Source organism: Monodelphis domestica, chromosome 6 (assembly GCF_027887165.1).
Source record: "Monodelphis domestica isolate mMonDom1 chromosome 6, mMonDom1.pri, whole genome shotgun sequence".
In the NCBI taxonomy this organism is placed as follows: domain Eukaryota; kingdom Metazoa; phylum Chordata; class Mammalia; order Didelphimorphia; family Didelphidae; genus Monodelphis; species Monodelphis domestica.
Genome location: NC_077232.1, coordinates 17,072,224 through 17,095,008, shown reverse-complemented (window position 1 = coordinate 17,095,008; position 22,785 = coordinate 17,072,224). Strand labels below are relative to the sequence as shown.

The 22,785-nt window shown below is 38.5% G+C and overlaps 1 protein-coding gene across 1 annotated transcript in view; it reads right to left on the bottom strand.

Annotated features, from left to right (window-relative positions):
- LOC103105123 (butyrophilin-like protein 2) overlaps positions 1-22,785 on the bottom strand; it is a 57,827-nt gene that overhangs the window by 2,343 nt on the left and 32,699 nt on the right. Inside the window, exons 3-4 of the mRNA XM_056803741.1 lie at positions 4,853-5,197; positions 1,750-2,028 (exon numbers count right to left, since the gene is read on the bottom strand). Coding sequence (XP_056659719.1) covers positions 1,750-2,028; positions 4,853-5,197 — 624 coding nt within the window. The remainder of the gene's footprint in view (positions 1-1,749; positions 2,029-4,852; positions 5,198-22,785) is intronic.

Below are 22,785 nucleotides of genomic sequence, written 5' to 3'. Positions count from 1 at the left end.
GCCTAATAGCCAATGTCTCTAATAGTGTAATGTCATTGTTCTGGAGTGATATTAGTCACCAAAGAAGTGTCCCTCCAGCATGCCTGGATTGTGGCTGGCATGTAGATAGCTGATGCCATCACCTTCCGTCTGCTTCTCTTCCTGGTCTGTATCAGCTGGCATGAAGCATGACGTGGGTGACCAGATGTTTTCATTATCTGTGAACATATAAACAAGACCTCGACCCAACGTTATCATCCCCTTGGGTCCCTTACAGTCTTAATATCTTGATGATATTTAACCCACTTCAGGTATCTCACACAATGTGATCTTTATCATTACATTCAATACTGATTATTACAAAGCTTTAACTAATATTCTTTCTGGGGTGTAGAAGAGAGAGATGATTAGTGATACCATATCCACCTCTTTCCTTATGAAAGTGGAACAGTCACAGCTTACAAAATTGACTTCTAGATAAGTCTGATTCTAGCAAAAACATATTGTTTGCAAATATAATGTACCCTTTAAAACAATAATCATCATTACATTTTGGATAGTATTACCCTTTTGTGCTGCAAGTGGACAGCATTCCTTATACTGTCATAATATTCCCAATTATACCCTTTTGATATTTGATCAAATTTGGCTAACATGGAACAATTCCAATAATATGATTTCAAGTTACACATTGTACCAATACCATTCAAAATTTTCAGGCATATAATAGTTAGATCTTTTACCAAATACCCATATATTCCTAGAACAGAATATCTGTTAGTGACTCAATGATACTCTTCTGCATGTACATTGTTTCTCATACAATTGCATGTGTGTGTGTGCATAGTGTGTTAAACCTGCCTATAGGGCAATCATAGGCTTTACAATCCATGTGCTGCATTTCTGGTGTCCTGTGCCAGACACCTCTGCCATCTGTCCTTCTTCTGGGCAGATTGTCTTGCCATCAGATGCTCTTGATCATCTTCCATGGACTTCATGTATCGTTCTTGGCCAGAGGATCAGCAGAATTCCCCGAACTCCGGCACCCGCCTACTGTTTTCCCTCGGCTGTGTGAAATAAAAGGGTTGAATGCCACGAGAAAGTGCCAGGTGCAGGGTCCCTGTTCACGTTGGGCACCATTTGTAGTCTCTCTCAGAGGGGAGAGAAGCCACAAGGTAGGAAGATGGAGACAGGATAGAAGTTTAGAGTCAAATTAGAGATATGAGGTGGTCAGAATGAGTCTTTATTAATTATCAATGAGCCACAGCCAAACTCTGATCAAAGGACTATTCCAAAGGCTTTTACCAGTACAATACAGGTCAGAGAGATGAATAGAGAAAGATTAAAGATGGAGCTTGGCCAGAGGCCAAGCTCCTGCAAGGACAGCCATCAGCTAGCCTGAAAGAGAAGAGAGGGGAGAGAGCGGGACGAGGCGGAGCTTGCTGGGCCATAAATACCATTTGCTACGTAGTACATAGGGATGACCCTCATTGGTCAATGACAAGGCATAGGTGTGGTTTCTCTTAACCAAGTGAGAACAAAGAAACTTGTTTTCCCGCCTAACCTGGGAGAAGCTGGGGTCAAGGGTCAGAGGCCTTCCCAGCCATGAGCAATACTGAGCATGCTCAAGACTGAGCATGTTCTCTTTAAAGGCAATCTGACTGCTACAGGAGAACTATTTGAAATTCTGGCATTTTGGCCAGCCTGTTATATGAAATTCTACTCTATCTCTTCACAAAGTTGACCCTAGTGCTCAGGGAGGGAACTAACCTGCCAAAGAAACACTTGCTTCCAGTTTTTGGCTGAGAAGAGGGTTCTCAATGACACAAGAAACAATCTCTTTGGAATCGGCAGACACATTGATTGAGGTTTCAACAGAGAAGAGCCCATTCTCTTTCCTACTGATCGTGGTGCCTTGTGACAATGACTCCTCTGTCTGGTTCCTCCAGTGCACTTCAGGTTCTGGGTACCACCCTGCAGATGTGCACACCACCCGAACCCTTTTATTTCCAGCACCTTCAATTTGTAGGTGAGGGGTAGAGCCTGTACCTAGAAAAGGAAAATAAAGCAAGCAAAGGTAAATTTATTTCCTAGAGACAAAGAGGAATTTGTATCCATCTTATTCTTCCTTATTATATCTTTCAAATGTAATTTTGGGGAAAATATCAAATGAGAGAAACACACAGGTCTCTCTGCCTAGGATGATGCTACATATTTATATTTTGATTCCATGGTAGGGATGCAATGTCAAAAAGCAAAATGGCCCCTGACCTCAAGGAATTTATGTTCTTTTGTGGGTTGTGGTCAGGGGCATGAACTACATGTATACCTCTTTATAAATACAAAATTATTTCAGGGAAATAAAGAAATCACTGGCAACAAATAGACTAGCTAAAATAGTAGATTTCCCAGACTGGAATAAAAATGTTCTTGGTAGGCCCAAGTTATGGCATAATTCTATAATGAAATAAAATGAGAATAAGTATAAACTTCTACACTGGAGAATTGTTTGCTTTTTTTAATTCACCTCTATAGGCATATAATAAGGGAGAGATGTCATGATAGACAATGTGAATAAACAGGTTTTAGTGAACCAGTGTGAATTCATCATTCAGCCAAAAATACTAATTATTCATTAGGTGACCCACAGATTGTTCTGCAACTACTGATTCCTGCTAAAAATTTTGTTCAGTTATATCATATTTTTTAAAATTTATTTACTTATTTAGAATATTTTCCATCATTACATGATTCATGTTCTTTCCCTCCCCTTTTCTTTTTCCCCTTCATGAGCTGACTAGTAATTCCATTGGGTTTTCCATGTATCATTGCTCAAAACACATTTCCATATTACTAATATATACAATAGAGTGATCATTTAAAGCCAGAATTCCCAATCCTGTCCCCAATGAACCAAGTGATCTATCACTTGTTTTCTTCTGTGTTTCTACTCCCACAGTTCTGTCTCTGGATGTGGATAGCATTCTTTCTCCTAGGTACCTCAGAATTGTCTTGGGTCACTACATTGTTGCTACTAGAGAAGTCTACTACATTTGATTATAATACAGTGATTATAACACAGTCTCTGTATACAATGTTCTCCTGGTTCTGCTCCTTTCACTCTGCATCAATTCTTGGAGGTCCTTCCAGTTCACATGGGATCCCTCCAATTCTTTATTCCTTTGAGCACAATAGTATTCCATCACCAACAGATACCACAATTTTCTCAACCATTCCCCATTTGAGGTACACAGCTTCATTATCCAATTTTTGCCACCCCAAAGAGCTCAGCTATAAATGTTTGTACAAGTCTTTTTCCTTATATATCTTTGAGGTACAAACCCAGCAGTGGTATTGCTAGGTAATTTTAGCCTTTGCCCTGGGATCTCAGTAAGTCCATGTTCTATGGCAGGTCTAGGTGTAATAGATGGGGAGGAGGTGTTGGATCTCTCCCTTTTGCCCAAGAATTCAATTTTATCTCCATACCTTTCATTGAATTGAGTAGGAGAGACCTGTGGCTCTCTCTTCTTCTCGAGTTTTGCTTTCTGTCTATTTTGTATACTTGCTCTTCTTCTGGTTGTTTGCTAACTCTGTGAGTTTGAGCTTTTCTGCTCTCTAGAAGCTTTTTCTTGGCACTATTGATAAACTGAATTAAGCCAGTTGAACTGATCTGTAGAACTGAATGTGCCCTAAGGGCAAAACTTCTAGAGGCAAAGACCTAAGATGCAGGTGTGGTGGCTGAATGCTTCAATCAACCTTCCCTCTTTTCTGCTCCTCTACTTCAGCTCCTTCCTTCCCAGCTGTGGTCAGAGCACTGAGCTTCATGTAGTTGTGGTAGCAATGCACTCTGTCTCTGTTTGACCTCTCATCCTGAGATCCCACCACCCACAAGAGACTCAGCACAGTAAGTATGAGAAGGGCACTGGAACCTTTCTTCTTTCTTTTCCTTAAGCCAGAGAATTCAATCTTCTCTGCGTAACTTTTAAGTTGAATCAAGCAGGAGGGTCCCACACCTCTGGTTTCCTGTTGGATTTGGTTTTCTGTCCCCTTTGAAGTGCTTTGTTTTTGATTGGTGTGGAAGGATTTTCACAGAGGAATCAATTTCTGCTGCTTCTAAGCTACCATCTTCACTCTGTTTATATTTTATTTTCAAAAATATTTTAGCATTTACTTTTTAAACTTTCTGTTCCAAATTCTTTCCCTCCCTCCAGCCTCTCTCCCATCTACTGAGAAGGTAATAATATGATATACATTATGTTAGTGAATGCACTCAAAACATTTCTATATTAATCCATTCTGATATTCATTTCTGTTTTAGGAAAAAATTCATCCCCTTCACAGTTGTAATTGTGATTGTTGTGTATTTCCCTCAATCCTATCTTCTTCTCTTTATGTTTTCTTCTTTTTGTTCCTTTTACCCTCCTGAATAGGTTAATCCACACTACTATGAGCAGAACAATCTTCTAAAGCCCCTTTTTTGTCAAAGTGTCATTCCAACAACCTCTAGGTCTCACAATTTCACCTTGATCTGATTCTTGCTCCACCACTGGTTGCTTCCCCAAAAATATTCTTTGCCTGTATCCAAGTAGCAGGTTTGAATCACCCCATTTACTACCACTGAGTTACTTGTCTCTACCCTAAACTGCTCTTTGCCCTCCTAATGCTTGACTTTATCTTTAGATCAGCCCTTCAGATACTCCCAGTTCAATCAACTCATCTCAGACCAGGATAACATTAGGCCAACCCACCATGCATAGTGTCATTCCTGTAGCATAATGTTTATGGGTATGTGTGCTCCCTTCAGGTAAAAACTACCAACCTCCCCTGCTTAGAGGTTCCCCTCATGGGGCCAGGACACCTGGCATATACTTACTTGCCACATACACTTGGAATTCTGCTTCATCATTATAAGTGGAACTTGCAAAGTAACACCGGTACTTCCCCTCATCAGAGTGTCGAACACGATGGAGTAGCAGGGCTACATTCCCCCTGGAAATGTTCTCGTGAAGAAATTCTGTCCGCTCTTGATAGTCTAGATGCTGATATTTCAAATAATCCTTTTCATATTTGTATTGATGTACCAGACCTGATTGGTCATGAAACCATATCACATCCATATGTTGAGCATCCAACTGGGGAGAGAGGTGGCATGGGAATGTGACATCTCTGTCCACCAAGGCAATAATTGGTTGTTGTGGTCCCAATACAATGAACTCCCCTAGAGAATGAAAATAGAGTTATATTACCCCTGACTGATAAAAGAATTAGAACAAAATGAAAGACCATATAGTATGACCTTAAAGCAAGTCATAAATTTTTAGATCTGGAAAACCACATTTAGATATCTAGTCCAATTCTTCATTAAAGAAATCAGGTAATCTTAACATCTAAAGGAAACTCAGAAACTCTCTATTGAAGGTAGTCAAATCCTCTATCTTATACAGGAATCACTTATAATATATCTCTGAGAAGTGACCTTCTGTCCATTGGTTGGGTGTCCCCAGCAATGGTGAATTCTCCATGTCTCTTTTCCCATAAGGACACAGTGGACTGTAAGATTTAAAATAGTTGGAGCCATAAACTGTTATAATTAAAATGGTTGATGTTGTAAACTGTAGTGAGTTAAATTGGTGGAAGATATAAATTATGATAGATATAAAAGTGGGTGAGTAAATTGACCGCAGAAAATATGTTTCACTACAGTGTCTTGGTTATAAATCAAATATAAGGTGGTCGCCAGGGAAAATATTCCCAATTATGTATATACCCAAGTCAACTGGGTTTTATAGAGATTTTTAATTAATAATACAATGAGGAATTAAAGAAAAAGAGAAGGAGAGTAAGAAAGGAATAAGTATGAAGGGCCTCAAGCCAATATGGCCTAGACCTGAGTCTTAAGAGAGAGAAATCAGTCAGTCTTCACTCACCATAAGATTGTCCAAGTAAGGGATTAGAGGGACAGAGTCTCCCCAGAGGGAGTTCCAGCCAGAGTCAGCCTCCCTTGAGAGACCTCCTTAGAGAATTCCTCCAAGAGCTCCTTCTCAAGTGATCTCCAAAAGAATCTCCTTCAAAGCCTTCTCCAAAAGGATCCATCTCCAAGGATCTATCTCCAAGGAATTCCTTTTCTTATATAGGGTTTTTTTTCCTATGTCACCTCCCCTAAGTTCTTCCATCTACCAATCACCATAGATGTTTCCTAAAGGACAGCCCATCTGAATTCCAGCTAAATGGACTAATCTCCTCAGTAAGTCTGAACCAGAGAAAATGCTGCTGTGTCGACTAATCCCCTCAGTAAATCTGAACCAAAGAAAACACAGCTGAGTCAACTAATCCCATTAAGAGAAAACCTGCCCGACCTTTATAGGTACCTAGCATCCCATTGTATCAATTCTAAAAACAGGCATGGCTCAAAGAACTCCTTACCTTTTTAAGTATGGTTTTTAAGTACTTTCATTGTTTAGCAAAGAGTTTTCTCCCCTAAAGCAGTCTTAAGTACAGGTGGAGTAGAGGTCCTCCCATAGCAAGGAGTTTTCACATCAAAATGGGGAATGTTCCCAGTCCAATGGGGAAATTTTTAACATTCACAATTCTGAGAAATTTTAAGGTTTACAGGACCAAGATAGATATCATAATAAACAATGGTCTCTGTGGCAAGGGCAAGACGAATAAAAATTATTAAATTGAGCATAGATATCATTAAAGCTAGGATTGCTAAGAGATATTCCTTTTATTCTTGAATCCTTAGATTCAAATTATCTTGATACAAAGCTAAAACAACCATGAAACAAAACAAAATGAAAATGAGCCTCGAATCAAACATATTTGTTTTAACCTTAAGTTTAATGCTATAATAATTGCAAACAAATGGATACTTGATTAGAATATTAAAAGTGAACTTAAAATAGAGGGAAATTAGTTTATAAATGTGGCTAGGTAAACAAATTCTTAACAAAACAAGGTAGAAGAGAGAGCACAAAAGATAAAATTAATCTACAATGTAAGGTGGTACATTGAATAAAGCACTGAGTAGGGAGCCAGGAAGACCTGAGTTCAAATTCTGCCTCAGAGATTTAACAATTATGTGTCCCAAGGCAAAATTCTTACTTCAATTTCTTCATCTATAAAGTTAAAATAATAGTAATGTAACCTAACTCCAAAAGTTGTTGCAAGGGAAAAAATGAAAACACATTTGTAAAACCATAAGTACTCATTGAATCATTTGTATCATATGACACTGAAAAAGTTTTCCATAGGGGAAAAATATCAATGTGGTTAAGGATAAAAAGGGAAATTATACTTTTAGAAAACAAAATATTTGCATCCATTTTCTCTGATTAGAGACTAATACTCAAGATACATAATTAATTGACACAGATACAGAAAATCAAAAGCCCAGCTGGGGTGGCTAAGTTGATTAAAATATGAAGGAAAAAAGGTTTCCAATGTTAATTTTATGGTTGAACTAAATATTTAATTGGTTGCCATGGATTTAATTACTAAATCCCAAAAATGAATTACTAAAGTCAAGATGGAATTCATGATAGTTTATTTTACAACAGAGGGAAGTTATTAAGGAGGAGAGAAAGAGAAGAAGAGGGAGGGGGGGAAGGGAGAGACAGAAAGAGAGACAGAGAGAGAGAGAGAGAGAGAGAGAGAGAGAGAGAGAGAGAGAGAGAGAGAGAGAGCAAGCAAGTGAGCTCCGGCTTCTTCTTCTGTGCTAGGTGGCAAATTCTAAGGTCCCAGCCAGGAGAAATGAGTCTCAAGAAGGCCAAGGGAAGGAAGTCAGCCTTACACTCACCACATGACAGTTCAATCAGCATATTCTTTAAGCCTCAACTCCAGCAAGTTCCTCTACAAGTGTGTCTCTTTTGAATTCCCACCCTAACCAACCACCACCAACTCAAAGAAGACCAACCTCATTCAGGTTTTTGTCTCTTTCTTTTAAAGACCTTTTTTCCTTGCTTCACTTCCCCTAATTCCAGGTCTACCAATCACAATTGACACACTGCTCTAGGACTGCCCAAAAGGCAGTTAGTCCATTCTAATTCCTTACCCAGGGTGTATGGGGTGCTCAGGGAGGGGTAGTATCTCTGGTAGTATCTCTGGTATGGAGGGCTTCTTGTGCCCTGCTAGGGCAGCTCTCCAGCCTCTGACCCTCACCTGACACTCAGCTCTCACTTGTAGCTCCCAGTAGCTGCTAGCTTGTGGCAGCGGCCACACCCTGGGCAATGGCTTCAACAGGCCGGCTAAACCTTGTGAGGGTAGCCATCGGGTCGTTATCAACCCCGGTGAACCAAGGCTTTGCTCACCCAGCATGTGAAGATGGCTTCGGCCAAACAGACAGAAGAAACCAATAAGAAGGTTCAACGGCTGAAATGGCGATGCAGCAAAGCACTGTGGAGTGCTCAGGGAGTGTTGGAGCACAAAAGACAACACAGCCATCCAATGCAGCTGAGAAAGTCTCCAGAGGTAACAATTTTTCATGCCACTGGACCCAGGCTTCCAATGCCGAGAGAGTGGGACTGTCTCTGTGCATCGACTTTTCCACTTAAATCTCTTTCACGCACAAGTATCTTTGTGCACACTCCTCTATCCTAACTCCGTCCACCCTCTTCAAGACCTGCAGCGATGGGGGAGTGGCAATGCCTACGACATCTTGCCGCTGCACATGAACGCCGACACCAGGCCACAACCGCACCTCCTGTAACAACTGGCGTCCCATGCCCCATGTGCCACAAACTCTGCGCCTCAGCCTTTGGACTCCAAAGCCACATGAGGGTACACTATAGTTGAAACTGCACAAAGACAATAGTCATTCTCAGTCACTGAGAGACTACCACTACTAATTCCTTACCCACTATCACACAGGTGGGTCACAGATCTCCCACTTCATGATTAAATGGGATATTTACACCCTTGGTGATCAGATCTAACATGAGCAGATCTTCCCACTCCACTTCAAGTTCTGTGCTTACTTTTCTGGGGATTAAATCAACCAATAGACAGAGGATTACAATTAAATCTTCACAATCGAGTCAGAGCTAACTACCTTCATTGTTATAATGTGGGGAGAACCAAATCCAATTTTCACACCAAGAATTTCTCTTCCTGAGAATAATATTATTTATTGATGTATAAAAATTCCTGCTAGCAAAGAATGGCTCTTTTGCTGCCTCCTATGTAAAGAAAGCTCCAGCCAGTCTGACTTGCTTTTTTATTTTTATAAAACCCTCACCTTCCATCTTGGAAATCAATACTGTGTATTGGTTCCAAGGCAGAAGAGTGGTAAGGGCTAGGCAATGGGGGCGAAGTGACTTTCCCAGGGTCACACAGCAAGAAAGTGTCTAAGGTCAGATTTGAACCTAGGACCTCCCGTATCTAGGCCTGACTCTCTAATCCACTGAGCCACCCAGCTGCCCTCCTGACTTGCTTTTATAAAAAGCTATATCCTCTTTCTGATTGGCCTGACAGTTTCTCCCCTAGACCTCCCCTGGTGGACCCCACTGGAGGATATTTCAAAGGAGGAGGTGGACATAGAGACTTCAACTCTTTCCTTATTACTTTGTCACAGGGGAGGTGGGTCTTTGTCTAAACACAAATACTGATAGCACACCCTTTCTCCAGCAAGAGACATGACTGGCCTGCCTTACTTTCAAGTGGGTCAAAGTTCAACAGGGCTGATCAGCCATTGCTCTAAATGTCTATAATCCTATCAATGTCTCAACAAAAGACAAAAGGTTTCAGCCCAGCTTGATTGCTTCAGAGCTGGGAGTAACCTTAGTCTGGAAGCAGGCTGTTTCAGCCTGACATTTGAAGGATAAGGGGGAAATGATTTAACATGGAGACACCATTAATAAATAATGCAATTCAATATTAATTTTCCTCATTCCCCCTGATTTGTTGGGAGACAAAATCTTACCAATGAATCATTTCAGATGTAATATCTACATATGTCAGAATTGACTTACTAGGATGCATAAAAAGACATGAAAGTAACATACATTTCATGGAGAGTCTAAGTACAATGCTTGGGTGTTTCTTAATATGATATTTAAAAAATGATTCATAAACACATTGATAGACACAGAGAGCCTTCTAGAGGGCACTGATTTAGGCTATATGGTCTTATAAAAAAAATAATGTCCCATGAGGAAGACGTGAAAGGTCAAGTGACCTAACTCCCACTGTCCAGTCTCTCATAGCCAAGGACTCAGAATCTCATGAAGCAGGACATCACCTATTGTTGTCATCTTCCCCTTCTTAGTTTCTGGAAACAGGCTGATTTTCAGAGCAATTTCTCTGACGGAACCACTTTTCCTAATCCAGATCAATTGTAATATTTTTTTCTAGAATTTCTTGATATGACTGGGTGAGATTTATACTGGGAATGCAGGATTGGTTTAATGTTAGGAAAACTATGAACATAATTTACCATATCAATAACCAAACTTACAAAAATCACATGACTATCTCAATACATGCCAAAAGAGCCCTCAACAAAATACAAAAACACTAGAGAAACTAGGAATAAATGGATTTTTCCTTTAAATGATTAGTATCTATCTAAATTCATTAGGAAGTTTCATCAACAATGGAAATGAGTGAGAAGGCTTCCCAATAAGATCAAGGATAAAATAAGGATGCTCATTATCACCACTATTATTTAATATTGACTAGAAATGTTAGCTTCAGCAATAAGAGGAGAAAAGAAGTTGAAGGAATTAAAGAAGGCAATGAGGATACAAAATCATCATTCTTTTAGGATGAGATGATGGTATACTTAGGGAATTCTAGAGAATCAACAAAGACTAGTTGAAATAATTAATAACAACTTTAGCAAAGGAGCAGATACAAAATAAACCCACATAAACCATTAGCATTTCTATAAATTACCAACAAAATCCGGGAGTAAGAGATAGAAATGAAAATTCCATTTAAAATAACTCTAGATAATATTAAATGGCTGAGAATCTACTTTCAAAGACAAACCCAGGAATTATATGAACACAATAACAGAACACTTCTCACACAAATAAAGTTAGATCTAAACAATTGAGAAAACTTTAATTGCTCATGGATGTGGGAAACTAATATAATAAAAATGACAATTCTACCTAAACTAATTTACATGTTCAGTGCCATACTATCAAACTATAAAAAGACTTTTATTGAACTAGAAAAAATAATAAAATTCAAGTGGAAGAAGAAAAGATCAATAATATCAAGGGAATTAATGAAAAAATGTGATGGATGGTGTCTTAGAAGTACCAGAACTCAAACTGTATTATAAAGCAGCAATCAACAAAACAATCTGGTACTGGTTAAGAAATAGAATCGTGATCTAAGCAATTTAGTGTTTGACAAACCCAAAGATCCTAAATTTTGGGAAAAAATCAGTATTTGACAAAAAAAGTCCTGGGAAAACAGCAAAAGGATATGGTATAAACTAGTTACAGACCAATATCTCACACCCTATACTAAGATAAGGCCAAAATGGGTAGATCATTTAGACATAAAGGGTGATATTATAAATAAATTAGGAAAACACAGAATAGTTTGCCTGGCAGTTCTATGGATAAGGATAAAATTTATGGCCAAACAAAAGATAGAGAACATTACAAGATGCAAAATGAATAATTTAGATTATATTTAATTTAAAAGTATTTGTACAAGCAAAACCAATGTAATCAAGATTAGAAGGAAAACAACAAACTGTGGGGATATTTTATAAAAAATTTCTCTGATAAAGGTCTCATTTCTCAAATATATAAAGAACTAAGTCAAATTTATAAGAAATACAAATCATTCCCTGGTTGACAATTGATCAAAGGATATGAACCGTAAAGTGCTAAATGTTGAAGGGGATGGGACACTGCTGCATTTTAGGTGCAGTTGAGAACTGATACCACCATTCTGAAGAGTGATTTGGAGCTATGCACCGAGGGCCACAAAATTGAGTATACTCTTTGATCCTGTAATACCACTATTGGATCTGTATCCAAAGAGACAATAAAAAAGGGGAAAGGACCTACTTGTACACAAATATTTGTAGTAGCTCTTTTTGTCATGTTAAATAGCTGGAAATTGAGGGGATGCCCTTCAATTGCGGAATAGCTAAGCAAATTGTGGTATATGTTGGTGATGGAATATTATTGTGCTATAAGAAATGATGAACGGGATGATTTCAGAAAGAGCTGGAAAGATGTACAAGAACTGATGCAGAGTGAAATAAGCAGAACCAGGAGAACATTGTACACAGTGAAAGTATCATTCTGGAATGGTCAACTGTGATAGACTTAGCTACTCTGAGCAATGCAATGATCCAAGAGAGTTCTGAGAGACTTGTGACAAAGAATGCTATCCACCTCCAGGGAAAGAATTGTTGGAGTCAGGATGCAGATCAAAGCATATGATTTTTTACTTTAGTTTATTTGGGGTTTTTGTTTTATATAATTGTTCTCTTACAAAAATGAACAACGTGGAAATATTTTGCTTGATAATACCTGTATTACACAGATGGAATTGCTTGCCAGGTTGTTTTTTTTTGGGGGGGGGAGTGAGGAACAGAGACAATTTGGCTCATATAATTTTGAAAAACTAATATGGAAATTTGTTATTACATGTAATTTCCAGAATAAAATCTTTACAAAAAAAAATAAAGTTTCTTGAAAAAAAATCTTAATACACTTTACTAAACTATTTTTTTTGCCAGTAGCTAGGTGAGAGCTAGCTCAAAACCTATAATTGTAATCTTACTAATGTGATGAACATCCAATTATGAGCCTCTGCATTAGAGAACTTGAATTTTCTATATTTCTTACAGCTCTTTATTTCTGTCTAAACCAGGGACTTGCTTAAAAACCTACCAATAAGAGACCTTTTCTAATTAATTTCAAACTAGTACTACTGAATTAACATTGGCTCCAAAATCAATAATAATATTTTAAAAACATACACAAGGCAGCTAGGGGGCACACTGGATAGAGAACCAGACCTAGAGGTGAAAGATCCTTAGCTCAAATCTGGCCCCAGACATTCTTAGCTGGGTGTACCTGGGCAAGTCACTTAAGCTCATTTGCATAGCTTTTACCACTCTTAGGCCTTGGAAACAGTCCTTTGGAATGAATACTTGGAACCAATATGATTCTAAGAGAGAAACTTAGGCTTTAAAAAAAAGAAATACAAATAGAAACAATTGTGAGGCTTCATCTCATTCTCATTAAATTGGCAAAGATGATAAAAGATAGAAATAACATTTGAGGGCTTCTATTAGATAGGCACACTGAGAAATTCTTGGTCTATCTGAGAACTGCTCCAACTATTCTAGAAGGCAATTTGGAATTACAATCAGATAGTGACAAGAATGTCCTTAGCCTTAGATCCAAATATTCAAAAGAAAGAAGCCAAAGAAAGAAAAAAAATTCCCCAAATTACCAAAAGATACATAGGAACAAATTGTGTAGTGGCAAAGAAATTAAAACAAGATCATGCCCCTCAATATCAATGAAATCAAATAGGGTAGTGCTAAAAGAAACAATGAATGTGAAGAATTCAGAAAAACATGACAAGAATTTTCTGAACTGATGCAAAATGAAATAAACAGCACTGCAAAACCATAATCACTCAATCAAACAGTTTAAATGGAAAGAAGATTAAAACAAAATAAAAATTAATTCAAAATTAAAGTATGACCAAGCTTGTAAGGAACTTACACCTTGTAAGGAACTAAAGATAGGGGAGACTGTGATTGCAGAATACAAGGACTGTCAGAAAGGGACAATAATTTAAATGATTTGGCCTCCCCAGCCTACCAAACCTCTGATCTGTTTTTTAAGCCTGTTACAAGTAAAATTTGTTGGTTAAGGGAGGTTAAAAGGACAATATTAGAAAATGATGTAAAATTGGGAAATGATGTAAAAACAACAGGCATCACTATAGATGCATAAATAAATAATTGTTTCAAAACCTGATGATAACCCTTATTTCAATGTATTATAAAATTGAATCATTTGGGGTAGGATTTTTTAACATAATTTTAAAGAAAATGTTTTGTACTTGAGGTAAATGATAAAAGCTTCTAAGGGAACTGAGGGGATTAGGCTAGCAAGAGCCTGTACGAATTGAGGGAATCACAGTGACTTAATGTTGTGGCTAGATTGTGGAAATTTCCCTTCTATTAAATTATTCTATTCTAAATTTTATTTCTATGCAAGTATGGGTCTAGTCCAGTTTCTATCCTGTGCAAAAACTTTGTTCAGTTGTAATAACTTGAAGAAAACCTAATTGTATTGTTTGAACCTAGTCCTGTGTGGTTGGGAAGTTGGACCAACTCTCTCTGCTGCTTAGAAACCTTCAAATACAAACCTTGATGAGGCTGACCAGAAATTCAGTCCAATCCCAAAACTGATGCAAGGAGTTTCCTCATATCTCAAGCAATCAAGATGGCTTATCTCAAAACTATTGGTTAATCAGTTTCCATATGCCTTTGATTATTTATAGATATCCCAAAGAAGAGGGAGGGGGAATGCCTCTTTTTCTGATTTCATGGAATTGTTTCTGTTCACTCTTCCCTCCCAACTTAGAAAGTCCATAATCTTTCCTCCAATTAGTAATAAGAATGAGGGAGAATACTTTGAAAAGCAAATAGAAATTGTATTATTGCCAGAAGCATCATTCTGAAGATCTAAGTTGTGTTTAAGGTATTGGCCAGATTCAGGATGTAAGAGAGCAGGGTGTCCTGAAGCAGTTTTGACTATTAGGAAAGGGGTAGCAATGATCAGGGAGGAGAGCCTGGGTCCTCAGCAACTCCAAGAGTTTCCTTCAGGAATTAGTTCTCTTCAGGGAAAGTAAATCTTTTGATTTCCAGAGGACAGTATCTGCAATGGAGCAGGAAGGGGTTTCTCAGGATACAAGAAAAGAGCCAAGAAGGGAATGGCAGTGCCTACATGATGCTTCTCCTGAGCAAAATTTCACCCCTTTATATCATGAGCAGGCAGGTGGTCAACAAGCATTTCTTAAGCATTTTATAAGTGTCAGCCACCATGACAAACCCAGGAATACCAGGAAATGCAAAAGCATGGTCTATGACCTCAAAAGCTTATATTCTAAAAGAAAGGCTCACTTTTTTGTAACAGGTATTATTATAACCCAAGTGACCACAGGACTCTTGGGAACCTCAAGATGTCAGGAACCAAGGCTTTATAATCCTAATAAGATTATCCATCCTGATTAAAGATCTAGAAATAAGTTGAACAACTAAATTAAACTGGGGAAACAGAAAGAGAGCACCTTCCCAAAGCAACTCCAATAGTACCTGATTATAGTTTTCTTTAAATCTGCTCTCATGTGAGTGAAGAGGTAGGAAGGTAAAGAGAGGATGTGGCTTGATTGGCTAAAGACCCTGTACCCCTTTCATGATGGGTATGAATGGGATAAACCAATAAAGTTACAGATCAAGGAAAGTCAAAAAAATTATTTTGAAGTTCTTTGATCAGGGGCAGTTTATACAAGAGAAGATCTAATGAGGGTATGAAGCTATTGGCTTTATTTGAATCTGAAATGGAAATGTGAATTGACACAATTAACTCTTCTTTCTTAACTACCCTCATTCTCTTTTTTTTTTTAGAAAAAATCCAAAATAATAAGATGTGGAAAAATCAGGACATTAATATAATGCTGGAAATTGATACAACCATTCTGGAAAGAAGTGTGGAACATGACTAAAGGGTCATCAAACTCAATTTTCCCTTTGACCCAGCAATACCACTGCTAGGTCTGCATTCCAAAAAGATTAAAGAAAGGGGGAAAGAAGACACCTGTACAAAAATAATTGTAGCAGCTCTTTCTATAGTGGCAAAGAATTGGAAACTGAAAGTATGACGATCAATTGGAGAATGACTGAACAAGTTGTGGTATATACTTGTATTGGAATTTTTGTGTGCTATAAAAATTGACAAATAAGTTGATCCAAACAATTAATAAATAAAACCTTGAAAGACCAATATAAAGTAATGCAAAATGAAGTGAGCAGACCCAGGAGAACATCATATACAGTAACAACAATAATGGATGGTGATCAACTGTGAATGACAACTATTATCAACAAGACAAGGATCCAGAACTTCAAGAGATTCATGACAAGTGAAGAATATCCTTCACAATAGAAGGAACAGAGTCCAAATGCAAATTGAAGCATACCATCCTTTGTTTTATTTACTCCGTGAATTTTTCTCTATTGTGAGAAATATGTGTCTTCTTTTAAAACATAAAGAATATGGAAATATGTACTAATGTATGTACAACCTATATCATATTTCCTGTCTTCTTGGGCAGGGAAAAGGGGTGGAAGGGAGAGAGAAAAAACATAAATTGAAAAATATCAGAAAACAATTATTTTTAAATTGTAACCAAAAAAATACAACAATAGTGAAAGGGGAAATGGGAGATTTGGAACAAAAAAAACTATAGAGGTTCTGAGGCACAGGGAATCTCTCCCTGGATGTCTGTGAACTCCTCAACATCTTGCACTTACCTGAGAGTGACCAAGGGAGTAGGATGAGGAGGATGAAGCTCAAATCAAGAAGAAAGAATGGATTCATCTCCACATAGTCCTTTCAGATTTGTGGACTTGGATTCAAATCCCAGCTCTGCTCCAATCTACCTTTGTGACTTTCTTCATCTAAAGGAAAAGAGGATTGGTCTAGGTAACTTGTGAGGCCCCTTCAATCCCAAATAAAATTTAGGGATTCTGTTGGTCTTCATGAGAAAAGAATATTCCTCTTTAGAGACATGGATTTTAGGATGCGGCCATGAAGTTTCCTGGTCTGATCTAAAGTCCATCTACAATGCCCCACTAGAAAATGAAAGCAATAAGCTTGTGAACTATATAATCTGGGACCTTTGAACAATAACAGAAAAATAATTCTGCTATTTATAAAGGTTTGGCCCAAGTTATCTTTTGGCAAGAGAAAATCATTGTTGAATTTGACTGCTCAGCTAATGATAGGAACCAAGTGATATAACTCGAAGGATAGAGAAGCCTTTAGAAGTCATCTAACTCAACCCCCAGTTATAAAATGTTCGCAATAACTGTTTCTCAGAGATGTTATCAGAGCCATATAGATTAATTTTATATCATAATCCTTGCAATTAAAGGCTGCAGCTCTGCTCTTGGTCTTCTGGACTTTGCCACCATATCTCAGTGGCCACTTAACTTTGGAATGGGTTCTATTACCTGGGGCCTCCTAAACAAGGAACATCCTTCTGCCATGGCCTCCCCCTTTTCCACCAGATCACTTCCTCCTAAAGCTTCTCTTTGGGAAGGGTCTCAAGTTGACTAACCGTTTCCCTCTCTACTCCATTTCTGACTTGCCAGCTCCTGGCAAATAATCCCTGGGTGGCTACGTCCCTCCATTGGGCTCCCTTTGGGGGGAATGTGAGCTCTTTAATGACAGGGATGCTTTCTTTTGGCATATATATAGGGGTGTATGGGGTGTTCAGGGAGGGGTAGTATCTCTGGAATGGAGGGCAGCTCTCCAGCCTCTGACTCCCACCTGACACCCAGCTCTCACTTGTGGCTCCTAGTAGCTGCTAGCAGGCGGCAGCAGCCACACCCTGGGCAACAGCTTTGACAGGCAGGCCAAACCTTGTGAGAGTAGCCATCCGGTCATAGACCCCTGGTGAACCAGCGCTTTGCTCACCCAGCATGTGAAGACTGTTTCGGCCAAACAGACAGAAGAAACCAATAAGAAGGTTCAACGGCTGAGAGGGCGATGCAGCGAAGCACTGTGGAGTGCTTAGGGCATGTTGGAGCACAAAAGACAACAGGGCCATCCAATGCAGCTGAGGAAGTCTCCAGGTGTAACAACTTTTCGTGCCACTGGACCCAGGCTTCCAACACCAAGAGAGTGGTTGCACTGTCTCTGTGCATCGACTCTTCCACTTAAATCTCCTTCACTCACAAGTATCTTTGTGCACACTCATCTACATATATATATATATATATATATATATATATATATATATATATATATATATATATATATATATATATATATATATATATATATATATACTCCAGAGCTTAGGATAGGTCCTAGAATGTAGTAAACACTTAATAATGCTTCTTGACTTGCCTGAACTGACAAAGTGCCAAATCCATTCTGGAGACTTCTTGTGGGTCTTGTTAATAAATCACTCAGATGACTAGAAATGTCAGTATTTAACAAGCTTTCATGGCTAGTCACCAATTAGGCATACTCAGCTCACAAGGCTTTCAGCCAGGAACTGCTTCTTTTAAAATGAAAATTTGTGATCTCACAGAAACTATGGAATCCTCAGCTCTCCTGGATTCAGACAATCTCAGTGACTTTCAGGACTTCCCTGGGGAGAGCTCCAGTTGAACATTTCTATATCAGTACTCATTAAGGCAGCTGGGTGACACAATGGATTCAGCACAAACCCTGCATTCTAACAGACCTGAATTCATACCCAGCCTCAGGCACTTATTAGCTGAGTGACCCTGTATAAGTCACTTACCCTCTTTTTTCTGTTTCCAGAAATATAAAATGGTTAATAGTAATAATAAGAATAAGAATAGCACCTCTCTTGCAAGACTGCTGTGAGAATAGAATGAGATAATATTTGTAGAGAGTTTAGCACTGGACCAGGCACAGAGTAAATGCCATATAAAGGCTTCATCCCTTCCCTCCTCTCCACAGCCCTTCTTACGGAGCAGATTTACTTGTCACTAACCTCATCAGGTACCACTTGTCATTTTCCCCAAACACTGATCCCAACTTGACTATTGCATTTGACAACTCTCCACTCTTGTACCCAGAATGCAATTTGTCATACTTTCTCTACTCTTCACTATCTCCTGTGTTCCTGATATCCAAAAGAGCCTTCCGAGCATAATGATTATTCCCTTCTCCCAGGGACCCAGCTTTCAAACTAAACAGATAGGAGAAAAGTCCTTAAAAGGAAAACAAACCAAAATTCACATTCCTTCTGGCCACAGTGATTTAGGGATTCTTTTTGTGTGTATTATTGACATCTAATGTTTCCTTACAAAATAATTAGTTTCCTGATATACACTTCCCCCAGCCCCCCAACCCCTACAGAATCATCCTCCATAATAAAGAAAAGTCATCATGTAAAACCCACCAATGGAGCAACTACACCTGACAAAATATGTAAGATTCCACAAGCACAGCCTTATTTCTCCAAAAGGCTTCTTGGTCAAATATTGCCCACAGTTCTCTAAGTCCAAGTTACTCCTTCCCCTACTACCCAACCCACTCCGCCCCCCAACCACACCAACTGCCCTGCCCCCTCTAGCCTCTACCCTCTACTCTAAATCCTCCCGATACCCATGGCTCCTGTCCCATCCCCTGTTCCCTAGACCCCACCCACCCATGCTAACTGCTCCACCCCCGCTACCCTAACACCCCACCCTGCCCATTCCTCTTTCCACATTCCCTCTGCCCTGGCCCCTCCCCCACCCATACCTCCTGCCCACAATAGCATTGAAGAAATTAGTGTCTCCATTTTTTTAAGTCTTACGAACTTTTCATTGTATAAACTGACCATTTAGCAATACTCAGATTAGCTTAAATTGGCAGATTAAGACAGATAGACTAGACACTATGGGAAATACTGCAACAAATCAAGGGAAATCGGGAAATATTACTCCAGATTCAGCCCAGCATAAACTCTTGAATTCTTGGGGTGATCCTAATCTTCCTAAGTTGAATTGGATTTCAAAAAAGGAGGCTAAAAACCTTTGCAAAGCCTGGATGGACATATCTTATACATGGTCAAAATATGGATCTTTTGACTTCAAGATCTTAAAAGATTTGAAGTTAGCCATTAAAAACAAAGATTATAAAGATTATAAATACTGGCTCTTGTGGAAATATCGTATTGGTAAGTTAACCATCACCTCCAGTGAGGAAACCATTCTTTCTTTGGAACCAGACCATTCTTGCTTAATTCCTTCAATTTCTCCTCCTGAACCCTTGATGGGATCTAGCAAGAAACACATCCTATCATTCCACCTGGACTGTGAGAAAGTCTCTCCTTATTCTAACACAAACCAAGTCTTGAATCATTCATCTCCTCTCGTTGTCAGACCTCCCTCATCTCCCACTCCTCCCATTTCTTTCCTCCCAATATACCTCTCTACCCTCACTTACCATCCCATTACCCATTCCCCTCAAGAGTTCCTCCTTCTCACTACCCACTGGCCACCCATCTTCCCTATCCCTTTTTGAACCAACCTTATCCTTATTCTCTTGGCCATCCTTTTCCCTACCCTTCTTCCCCTGACCAAATCCCATCCACCTTACTATGACTCCTCTTCTAGACCTCACCCATCTTACTGTATCTCTTCCTCTCCTCCATGCCCTCAGCCCCACACTCCCTCTTCTTCTCCTCACACTCAATCCCACCCCTGATCTTTTCACCCTGCCTCTCCACTCCCTGACCAGCCCCTCCCTCTCCATTCACCTACTCCCCCTTCTTTAGTAGTCTCACTATAACCCACTCCATTGAAATCCAGAAAAGAGGCCAAGAAGCAATTACCACACATGATTCAAATAAATACCTATTCCCTCTCAGAGATGTTCCTACTTATAATAGACATGGATACTTAGTAAACATTAGACATCATATTCCTTTTTCTCCATAAGACATTGAAAGATTCAATGAAAAACTTCCTTCTTTTGAAAATTAGCCCATACTGCTTATAAATAACTTAAAAGCATTTTCCACACATATCATCCCAGGTGGATTGATGTGTAAGATTTGCCCTAGGCCTTACTAATGTAAAGGGAAAGAAATAAGATTCTTTCTCTTGTTAATCAGGCCCAAGGAGAGGATACACCTTGTTGGCCAACTGAAGAGCCAAAATGGAACCCAGAGTCAGAGCAAGATTACTTACAATTATGCCAGGATAGAAATGCATTGCTAAAAGCAATACGATTTTGTTCTGATAGGCTTGGTACATGGACTAAATTAGAAAAACTAAAGCAGGATGATAATGAAAATTCTGTTTATGGATAGGCTTATTGATCTGGGAGGTAAGTATATATATATATATGGATCTTGTTAGAGAAAGAGATATTAGACAAATCAGAATACAATTTGTGAAAACAGTTGTAGGATAGTTAATTACTTTATGACTAGCTTTCCAAATTGGCCTACTATTGACCTTGAAGAATTAAAAAGAGTGGCAATTTGTGCTTCTGAAGGACATGAGGACAAGGAGAAGGAGACACTGATTTATTGGAAATATTAAGGAAATAAATAAAAGAATTAACTGCTAAAGAGGGTGAGAAGGATAAAGAGAAAACTAATTTAGTGGTGAAATTAAGGAAGGAAATAAAAGAATTAATCAAAATATTTGGAAAGGCAAAGCGAGGATAGTTCATAGCTCCCTTATGAGAGTCCACAAAAGAATTACTAAAATGTTATTTTGTGTAAAGGTGGGTCATGTAATTATAAATTGCAAGAAGAGAAATCAGGAAAATAGGAACAGTAGCATCAGGAATAATGATCTTGATAAGAGGAATAGCAATTTGAAGGAGGCAAATCAAAATTGACACTCAAACATCTGTACTCAGTGTGGGAACCTCCCTCAATATGGGGAACCCCAGAGGTATGGACACAGGAATTTAGATGAATGGTGGTACTTAAGAGGGGAAGGAACCTTAAAGAGTCTGGGGGTGAATTTTAAGCTTTTTCAGACCCCATTATCTTATTGATGTTACCTGTTTCAGTTTGTTCTCCTCCCCATAATAAGTCTTTGTAACACAATTCTAAATATAAGATATGTGTAATTTACTGTTAACCATTTCATAAGTTATCAAAATTAAAATATTCTTTTACATTGTCTTTATTTGTATTTCCTCTATGCCTGTACTAAGGAACATATCATTGTAAAAACCCTAAATGGCCTTTTGTTCCTTTTTTGTCCTTTGTTAATTGTTACACAGAGATGATGAATGAGATCCATCAAACTGGTTACAGTCTGTATCAGTAACCTTTGGAGAATTTAAAGAGCTAAAAAAATCTCAATTAACTTTAATGAGTCTTCAGAAGTGATTTTCAGATATCTGGGAGTATTCCTACCTCTGACTTGTCATTTGCCTGCCTCTGAATTGGTTGTAACAAGAGGTAAGGGCTCATTTATAGTTGAAGTGGAGTACAATGGCATTGTTGTATTTCCCCATCTCTGCATTTATTGAACATGTAATGGATGAGACATCTGAAGTGATTTTCACTTTTTAGTCCTCGGCTTTATGTGAAAATGGGTGGGACATATTGGAGACAGTTCTGTTACACTGTTACAGTCTCATACCAGGAGGGAGGGAAGTGCCCAAGTGGCTTAGTTACCATGAAATGGGTTATAGTCTCATCCAGGAGGTGGAAATGATTTTTTCTGTGAAGATAGTAGCTTAGAAATGGGTTTATTATATTTGTAACTCTTCAGCTTAATCAACCCTTCTACCAGAATAATCTAGATTCTTGGTGATATTTTTAGGATCAAAAGGTTTTCATCACCACTACAGAGATTTTTCTGGTTTCTCTCACCAAATTTTGGAATGATGGTAATAATAGACTTTGTTAAAAATATCTCATCCAAGGTTGAAAATTGGATAAATCTGTAGAACATATGACAAATATTCATGCTTTTATAGGTATTTTAAATGTCACACAGCAACTCATGTGAATTGTAATGGTATTGAGTTTGTTTGCTACTGTCATTAAAAGAGCTCATAATTTGGGGGATTACAATACTTCTTA